Source organism: Siniperca chuatsi, linkage group LG5 (genome assembly GCF_020085105.1).
Source record: "Siniperca chuatsi isolate FFG_IHB_CAS linkage group LG5, ASM2008510v1, whole genome shotgun sequence".
Lineage (NCBI taxonomy): Eukaryota > Metazoa > Chordata > Actinopteri > Centrarchiformes > Sinipercidae > Siniperca > Siniperca chuatsi.
Window position 1 is genome coordinate 24,315,187 of NC_058046.1, and position 10,224 is coordinate 24,325,410.

Sequence of the window (10,224 nt, forward strand, 5' to 3'; positions counted from 1 at the left end):
AAAGTACATGTGGTATTGATGATGTGGCAGTCAGAGGAAAACTTGCCAAGACTTCTGATGCAAACAGCATTCTTCAGCGTTTCATGCTGCCAGTAAACATGAAGGCCTGAATATCGTCCTCAGCCAAAGAGGATTTTCCTTTGACAGACTGACACATGTTGGAGGACTGCAAACAAATGCAGAGTTTTCCTGCTGGAATATCCCAGCTCAGCTGTGGTTTGGACCCTAACCTGTGGTAACCAGTAATAGTCAGACAATTTACCCATATCCGTTTCTGGAAAATGTGAAAAGTATGCTGTTCCTACTCACACAGTGTCCTTCTGATTTCTTCAGTATTCCTGACAATGTGTCTTTGAGCAAGGCACTGTACTCAAAGCTGCAACTGAGCACTCTGACATCTGTTCATCTAGTTTGTTGTATTTTTCAGCCATCGCTGCTCAACAGCATGCAAAAACAAACACTTTGTACATTTTATCTGCACCATATGTGACCCACAATATCCTGAATATAAGTAGGCTTCCACTGACATGTTGTTTTGCTTCATAGTGACTTCTTCTTTTCTTTGACATTTCTGTGAAGGAATGTGTTGCATTCATAAGAATGATTTATGATGGAACTGCAAGTTGAGAGAGCTGGACTGGCTGACACACAGCGCCAAGAACATCCAGTTAAGAGGATGTTGGATGTGAAATTGAAAAAACGTGGACATGAGCATCTCTCCTTGTCTGACTGTCTGTCAATGTGCCTCCTGCTGTTTACTGATCTGAGGCTATACTTCACTCAAATATTTGGATTTTGTGTACTTTTTATTTTCTAATATATGACTTACATTTAATTGAATATTTTCCCATCAAAAAACCGAGTTTTCCACCGATGCTTCACTCACACCCACGGGACCTGCATGTCTTTTTTTTGGATGATCCATAATCAGATTATCTTGTTTGGTTTGCAAGATTCCTATGTGAATGGACAAGTACACAAGTTACTGCCTTCTTTCATTAATTAGAACATTATGTATCTGTAGTATTAATGAAGCACTTTCGCTTTTCCCGTTCTTCTGTTCTTCCCTTTACATATTTTAATAATTTGCATTTTCATCCCTTTCAATATTTCTCATAATCTAAATAATTCTCACAAAGAGTTTGGGTTGACTTGCATCTGTTCTCTCATTGCATTGCAAGAGTTAAATCATCATCACCAAAGGAAGTGTGATTAAAGGTCTAAAATAAAGCCTATTAAACCAGACAGGCGACAAGCCAGCAAACAAGATCTTGTGTCTCCCAAAACATTCTTGACACCATTCAACCTTTTTTTCCTCCCACGTTTTTCTTTCCCATCCCCACTTGTTTGTGAGGCTCTGGTCTGCACACACTTTGGACTGTGTGTTGATGATTGAGTTTCTGAGGAGAGAGCCCACAAGTAGAGAGTGGACAGCTATTGTTGAAGGAATGAGGGGGGGGGGGGTGTTTGTGACAACGTGGTAGAATTGGATTCAAAGAGGATTAGTCCAAGTTCTTAATGTCTGAGATGCATATTTTTGATTTAAAAAACATGCAAAATAAAATAATGAAGTTATATAATCTCTATGGAGTAACTGTGATGAAAGTGCAGCTACATGTTTTTGCAATATTCAATTATGAGCTCATGACAAAATGAATTTAAATTAGATTTTTGTGCTGTGGGCGTTCACCTTTCCCCATAATGGTACAGTCCATCACCAGCTCGGCCCCAAATTGCGGCGCTAGCCTATAAAAAGTAAACGATTGCACAAAGTTGGTAAGAGAAACTTGTTGTTTCAACCGGAGAGAACTGACTGAAAAACAACCTCCAGCACAACTCAGAGAGATGGAGCAAACCGAGGTGGTGAAGCCAGAAACTCTGGATGACCTGATAAAGATCCTGCATAAAATCTTCGACAGTGATAGAGTCAATGTTGAGGAGGTCCAAAATATAATGGAGTCATATGAGAGCAAGCCTCAGGAATGGATGAAATTTGCAAAGTTCGACCAGTACAGGTAAAACAGTTTGTTTCATAATCCTGCTGAACTAACTAATCAGATATTACTCATGTATTATGCTGATGCACTTTGCACTCTTGCTCTGTAGCCTTTCTGTCACATCTGCATAGGGTGTTTTTTGTTTTAACTATAGTCCAAATTTTATTTGTCCAATCATATTTTTTACTTTTTGTTTGTATCGTGTATTTTATGTCTGCTGCTCTTACTTTTTATTGCAGCACTTCTGATGACTGATGCTACATAGGCCACTGTCTTTGAAAAAAAAAGTGGTGAATATAATAGCATGGGTTATTTATAAAGTTTGCAAACTATTGAATGCATTTTTTAAATTCCATACAATCGGTTATTAAAAATGTACATCCTTTAAAAAGCATCGTTCATATATTTGAATGAAAACCAGTTGTTTCCTTACAGAATAGCAGCTTTCTTCACATCTTATTTAAATAAAAGGAAGAAAAAAAAACCCAAATCTGACTTATTTTTATATAATCTATATTCAGTGCAGTCCATTTATAAACGCCACTTATTGATCTGATAACCTCACACAAAACTGTTTCTTCAAAATGTTTATCTCTGCAGTAAGGGCTCCTCACTACATAATATGGCAATTCTGTTCAAAAGTTTCTCAAAAGCGCCCGTGTCCCAGTGTTTTGATTAGTGAGGGGTCTATGGAGGGAGGGTGAGTTGTCCGTCCAATCAACACTGAGAACGGATACACACCCGCTGATTTTTGCTGGGATCGGTGCTTGTGGTGTGACCGTCTGCAGCTACCTCCAAAACATCGCACAGGGCAGAAAAAAACGTGCAGAGCAGCGACAATATTTACAGACCAAGCAAGGACGCCGGCTTATGGCATGAAGGGGAGGGTAGCAGATTTTTTTATGGATATAAAATGAACAAAACCTTGAAGTGTCAGTGACCCCCCCTTTGTTGTCTGGCCAGTGAGGTCCAGCTGGATTTTAGTGCAGGTGACAGATTATATTTAATTTGGCATCTGTAAAATAAAATTGTAGCACCCATCATGGATACATAATGTACCATCTGGCTCCCTGTTCTTTAACAAATTGTCCTCTTTTGCAGGTACACAAGGAACTTGGTTGATGAGGGCAATGGGAAGTTCAATCTCATTATTCTGTGCTGGGGAGAAGGCCACGGCAGGTGAGATGCTCCCACATGCAAACTAATAATTGACATGACAAAATTAACTTTAATAGTCTTTTGCTAATTTTCATTTTGTGTCAACAAGTGGTCTCAGATTACCACTGCAAATTTAAACCTATTAAACCTGCTGCATTAAACCTATTAAACCTATTGCATTTTGGGAATAATAAGATTGTTTTCTTTGATTATGGGTTCATCAGTCATGTTACCAGCCTACCACTTTTAGATACAAAAAGTGGTCCCAACTGTGTGTCACATATTCAAGTGATATTCTCTGGCAACAATTGCATCAAGTTAATAGAGATAAGAGAGTCCAATGTTCTACAGACAGAGAGAAAGGTTGTGTAAATAGACATTATTTGATGATATCTATCTCCCATTTTGTCAGCAAATGTCACCTGAACACCTGAACCAGAAGACTGTTTGAAAGGTCTTTATATGATTACATATTATTTGACTAGAAGCTGGCACTAACACACAGTAACAGCTGTTTTTCACAAGAGCAAAGACATTTGTTTTATCACATACTTACTACAGTAGCATTGTGGTAAAACATGTATCTTTGCTCTTGTGAAACATGCCTATTCTAGCCATTTCTAGGCATGTTTCTCAAGAACAGGGCAGTTCTACCACTAGAACAACCATGTTTGGTGCTTTGTTTTACAGCATACCTACTGCAGTAATAGGGATGATAAAACTAATGGTTACAAACATGGCTGTTCTAGTGGTCAGACAACCAAAATTCACGAGCAGCTTAAACATATTGTGCTATTGTTATGGCTTATTACCTATAGAATTGTAATGGCATTACATTATATTATGCATGAATCTAATATCTGTCAGTCTGGATGAACAGTTTGAATTTTATGACACAAGAAGAAGACATCCAGAGTTTCTGAAAACTGTTTCACTGAATCCCAGAAATTCTTCACTGGACAGATTTTATATTGTTGCTTTTGGTCCAGGGGTCATGATGTGGACATGTTCTGACACTGTATGCTTGTGTGTTCCTTACAATTTGCAGTAGCATCCACGACCACACAAACTCCCATTGTTTCATGAAGCTGCTGCAGGGTCAGCTGAAGGAGACGCTGTTTGACTGGCCGAACACTAAATCACAGGGAGATATGGTCCAGAAGTCACAGAGAATTCTCCAGGAAAACAAGGTTGCCTACATAAATGGTGAGAAACCAGACTGTGTGTATTGTTGTTTCTTTTCTTTTTAATTAGAGTTGGCTCAGATATTTACCCTTCTTCAGCGTTAATACCACTTAGTTCTATTAATACTCGTTTGTTTGTGTGAGGGGGCAAATTATGAAACTGGTTCTTAATATGGTGAAACACTCACATAATTATGTTAATGTAGCTAAAATAATCATGCTGTGTTCAGTACAATAGAAAAAATATCCTTTACATATTCTGTCCCACATGAGATATGCTGATGTGACACATCTCTGAAACTCACACACGACTGTCTGTGCAACAGTATATAATACGTGTGTCATTTTTTACAGCGCAGAGTAAGATCCAAGTTTCCAACCTCTGCAGTTATGTAATGTCAAATTGGCCTCAACTTGTTATAACAATGAATAGTATTCAGATCTCTCCCCAAATCTCTGTTAATCTCTGTGACTGAGTATTTCCCCAAAGCCAACAGAGCCCTGGTGTGATGTTTGGTCTCAGTTGTTGGTTACAGCTCTGCTAGTAACTGCCTGTGAGCCCCATTTCGCAGCATTCCATTGGCATTCACTGTCTAAATGTATGTTATTTGTTCGTGTGTGTGCATATTTTAGACTCCATTGGTCTGCATCGTGTGGAAAATGTCAGCCACACAGAGGGCGCAGTCAGTTTGCATCTGTACAGTCCCCCTTTCCAGACCTGCCAGACCTTTGACCAGCGGACAGGGCACAGGAACAACGTCCAGATGACCTTCTGGAGCAAATACGGAGAGAGAACTAAATATGTAAGAGACTTTTACAACTTTAATACATACATATTCAAAGAAAATTGACACTAATCAAGGAAACAAATCTGTTCTTCTGATTCATGCTTTGAAAAAAACCTAACCCTGAGTATTTATTGGTCAAATTCTGTAGATGGAAGTTATGAGACTGTAAATGTAGGAAATTAATCCCAGAGATATGTGATAATATGACAATATGCACAGTACAAAAAAACTATTTTAATCATAGCATTGCATGCAAAATACTAACGGCCTAAAGTAATGTACTGTAACTGTAGCTGTTAGCAACAACTGAACAGAAAGACACAGATGGAATTCTTCAAACCTCTCTTGTTGAAGGTTACTGATTCAATTCATAAATTTACTATAGAAACCATAAAGATCTGTTTATATAAATGCATAACTGCATACATATGCATGAAAATGCATATTGTGAGATTTCAAATCTTAGTCAGTCTACATATCAGCAATACACACCTGTTAATGTAGACGTTCTTTAGATATTACCACACACAGGATCACTACAAACAGTTAATTGAACACACAGACTTCCTCACCCCCCTGCCTTATGAGCAGGAAGTGGAAAGGTTTTATAGTGTCTTGCTACTCTCATTAAGCACAGCCTACAAGCAATTAAAGCAGCACCCCTTAGGAATTTTCCATTTCATAACCATTAAATGTGTTTCCATTTGCTGCTGTTTCAACAAAAATGTTGCTTTAGCAGGCAAGAAATGTTATTTATTGAACATGTGAGAGCAGTTCAGGGAGAGAAGAATCAAATTAAGTCCAATTAACCTTTGTGTCTAAATTGTAATCCAAAGTGCTGTACATAATAAAGTAAATTACAGACAAATGAAAATTACACAAAGAGTAAAGATGTAAAACAAGAGCACCAACAGTATAGGACCTCTACCTGCTTCAGCCACCCCGCCAACAACAGTGGCCTTATCTGAAATCTACAAGTTGTATAAGCATACCTTGACCATAACACTGTCAAGTTAGTTCATTAGATTGCAACACCAAATGGAGGAGATAAGATAGTAGAGGCATGTAATTGTGAGTACACAACGAACTTAAGTCACCATATGCCCCTATAGCTCTCAACAGTTGTGGTCTAAGGTTGTTTTGTTTTTTGGACAGATGACCAATTAGGGGCTCCATTACATTGGAAAACTTAATTTAAATCTAAATTAGGAACCTGACTTTAAATAATCCTGGTTTAGCTTTGGGTAGGACTTACTTAAAAGACTCTATAGATTTGTGTACTTCAGTGACTAATGACCTGAACCTTCTAACTTTTTACTCTTTTCTTAGGAGTCAACAGTTTCACAAGAGAACAACTAATGGTCACCAAAGAGGCTCCGGATGATCAAGACAGATGCATTTAAAATGACAATGTTGTGAAAATGATTCAAGGGAAACTGCTGGGGAAGCGAAATGTGGACCTACTATGACTAAGCAACCCATTTAAAAATCAGGAGCGGGCCAGTTCAAAAGGACAACCCAGTAATTAGAATGGCTTTATCGCTGCCCAGTGTGAGCTTGGCAAATACTGATGAGCACAGGCAGATACATGAATAGGCTTGGACATGGATTGAATCTGCTTTTTGTTTGCTGGGCCTGAGGAGACCCTTTTCCAATAACAACATTCCTGTCCATCCACGACCTGTGCAACCACACTTTTGTAAAGTTATGGCCCATAGTCAAAGAGTAGAGCTTTAGCATTTGAAAAAGGGGGGAAATATTGCTGTTATAGTTTTTATCTTAAATTTTATATCTCAACAGTTATGCAATCAACAGTTTTGTTATCAATGGAGCACTTTCATAGCTGTATTTACTGCCGATTTATACCACTCAAAATTGTCTTAACACCTGTTGAAATTTGTGATGAAATGTAACATTGTATGATCTAGTCAAAAAAAGTTTGTTCCATTTTCATTTGGAAAAACAAGTGTAAAGCTTTAGAGTTGTGTTGTTTTTAAAAGTGCGATGGTTGTAATTTATTTGCAGGTTATTCTGTTTGAACTAGCAAGCGACCATGTTACTCCGAAATGTATTCATACTCAAGTTTTGACCAAGAGAGTGTTGTGGAGGAACTATTTTGTACTATTAGCAGACAATGTTTAGATAAAGCTCAAACTTTTTCTCAGGATTTTAACATATTTTAATTGTAGCTGTATTTATATAGTGTGTAGTTTTTACAGCATAGCACCTCTCATAGCATTGTCAAATGCATGCATGATTTCTGTGATGCAGTAAATGATAAATCTGGCTATAACTGTAGACCATTAAACTTTATTACCCTTTCACAGAATATTTTGTGTTGTCTTCATTTTTCATGTTATATATTTTTAGAATTACTGAGCAACATCCGTAATTCATTCTATGTGTTTCAAGCTGTATGCAACAAGCATAATAACATAACATGCATATACAGTGGTGTGAAAAAGTGTTCCTGATTTCTTATTTTTTTGCATGTTTGTCACACTTAAATGTTTCAGATCATCAAACAAATTTAAATTAGTTTTAGTCAAAGATAACACAAGTAAACACAAAATTTAGTTTTTAAATGAAGGTTGTTATTATTAAGGGAAAACAAAATCCAAACCTACATGGCCCTGTGTGAAATAGTGATTGCCCCCTAAACCTATTAACTGGTTTGGCCAGCCTTAGCAGCAACAACTGCAATCAAGCGTTTGCGATAACTTGAATTTTGGCCCACTCATCTTTGCAGAATTGTTGTAATTCAGCCACATTGGAGGGTTTTCGAGCAAGAACTGCCTTTTTAAGGTCATGCCACAGCATCTCAATGGGATTCAGGTCAGGACTTTGACTAGGCCACTCCAAAGTCTTCATTTTGTTCTTCTTCAGCCATTCAGAGACCCTACAACAACATCCAAAGAACTGCAGGCCTCAATTGCCTCAGTTAAGGTCAGTGTTCATGACTCCACCATAAGAAAGAGACTGGGCAAAAATGGCCTGCATGGCAGAGTTCCAAGACGAAAACCACTGCTGAGCAAAAAGAACATTAAGGCTCGTCTCATTTTTGCCAGAAAACATCTTGATGATCCCCAAGACCTTTGGGAAAATACTGTGGATAAAAATTTAACTTTTCAGAAGGTGTGTGTCCCATTACATCTGGTGTAAAAATAACACCGCTTTCAGAAAAAGAACATCATACCAACAGCAAAATATGGCGGTAGTAGTGTGATGGTCTGGGGTTGTTTAGCTGCTTCAGGACCTGGAAGACTTCCTGTGATAAATGGAACCATGAATTCTGCTGTCTACCAACAACTCCTGAAGGAGAATGTCCGGCCATCTGTTCGTGACCTCAAGCTGAAGCGAACTTGGGTTCTGCAGCAGGACAATGATCCAAAACACACCAGCAAGTTCACCTCTGAATGGCTGAAGAAGAACAAAATGAAGACTTTGGAGTGGCCTAGTTAAAGTCCTGACCTGAATCCTATTGAGATGCTGTGGCATGACCTTAAAAAGGCAGTTCTTGCTCGAAAACCCTCCAATGTGGCTGAATTACAACAATTCTGCAAAGATGAGTGGGCCAAAATTCCTCCACAGCGCTGTAAAAGACTCATTGCAAGTTATCGCAAACGCTTGATTGCAGTTGTTGCTGCTAAGGGTGGCCTAACCAGTTATTAGGTTCAGGGGGCAATCACTATTTCACACAGGGCCATGTAGGTTTGGATTTTGTTTTCCCTTAATAATAACAACCTTCATTTAAAAACTGCATTTTGTGTTTACTTGTGTTATCTTTGCCTAATATATAAATTTGTTTGATGATCTGAAACATTTAAGTGTGACAAACATGCAAAAAAATAAGAAATCAGGAAGGGGGCAAACACTTTTCCACACCACTGTAGTTTATTTGACCTTTGAAAGCTTCAGTGTTAAACGCCAATGTAACAGCGGATACATGTGTGTCTTTTGCTGTGGAATGCTGGGTGTAAACACTTAGATTTGTTAGCTTCAGTTTCTCATTAATATTTCATCAATGTTGTCTAATAACCCCTAATGGGTCATTGATAGTCACATAAAAGTGCCTTACACTAATTATTAACAGATACGCCCTGTCTGGCATCAGCCTGTCAAGAAAACTAATGCGTGTGTTGCCATCAGTACTTTGGTTCAAGGGAAATATCGATTGGCCATTACCTTGACCAGTAAATAGATTATGTTAATGGTGCACTGATAACAGCATTAAAGCACCTGATGACATGTGTGCACAACTGGCATCTCCTTGGCAAGCAAACAAGTATGTTAACTGTGTCATAGTGTGCATGTATTAGTGAACAAATGTGAAAGATAAGGCCCTATCGAGGACAGACAAACAAGAGTGTATGAGCAAAGCTCCATTGTCCTGTACAATTAATACACAATGTTTACAGCTACAGTGACCATATATATTGATACTTCGCCTTGTCCTCTGTGTCAGCACATATCCAGCTAGACTGTTGTAAACATAATCAATGACCATATAAGAGAGTAAGTAACAGTACATGAGGTAAAATGCACATTAATCTATTACTTTATATTGTATTTTACAGTGTCCATTCTACAAACCTATGGCTTCTTGGCCTCTCCCATTACATTTTTTTTTTTTACACTGTCTTTATGCTGTTAATGTTAAGCTGATGAGGTTGGATATGCAGAAGTAGCTGTATGTGGACAGTCAGTGACAGTGGTTGCTCATCAGATCTCCTTGATCATAGTTTTTAGCAATAAAAAAATAAAGTCTACAGTGACCACAAGCCATGAGTCAATTCAAGGTAATTATAGCAGAGTGCCAGGTAGTTCACCTGGTAGCGCACGTACCCCATGTACCACGGATGAGTCCTTATTGCAATGGCATGGGTTCAAATCCAGCCTGTGGGCCCTTTGTTGCCCCCCTCCCCCTGTTTATCTTTGGCTGCACTATCAAATAAAGGCAATAAAATAATAATACTAATAAAAGACATAATAATAGACAACAGTAATATCTACTCATCCAAATGAATTGTACACATGCAGATGTGTGGCATTTGAAATGTAAGTTTTGTAATACTCTGGATTTCGCTGCTTTTACTC

The 10,224-nt window shown here is 38.2% G+C and overlaps 1 protein-coding gene across 1 annotated transcript; it reads left to right on the plus strand.

The window, feature by feature from the left end:
* The first annotated feature begins 1,760 nt into the window (after window positions 1-1,760).
* On the plus strand, window positions 1,761-7,456 carry cdo1 (cysteine dioxygenase, type I). Its single transcript, XM_044197910.1, has 5 exons — window positions 1,761-2,015; window positions 3,099-3,176; window positions 4,204-4,361; window positions 4,973-5,142; window positions 6,457-7,456. Exons 1-5 carry the CDS (start codon window positions 1,846-1,848, stop codon window positions 6,484-6,486), a joined length of 606 nt encoding a protein of 201 aa, XP_044053845.1. The 5' UTR covers window positions 1,761-1,845; the 3' UTR covers window positions 6,487-7,456.
* Window positions 7,457-10,224: the final 2,768 nt, after the last annotated feature.

Coding starts and splice junctions, on each gene's coding strand:
- cdo1 (XM_044197910.1), top strand. CDS start 1,846: ATGGAGCAAACCGAGGTGGTGAAGCCAGAAACTCTGGATGACCTGATA. Junction 4,362..4,972: donor CAAGGTTGCCTACATAAATG/GTGAGAAACCAG, acceptor TGCATATTTTAG/ACTCCATTGGTCTGCATCGT. Junction 5,143..6,456: donor ACGGAGAGAGAACTAAATAT/GTAAGAGACTTT, acceptor CTCTTTTCTTAG/GAGTCAACAGTTTCACAAGA.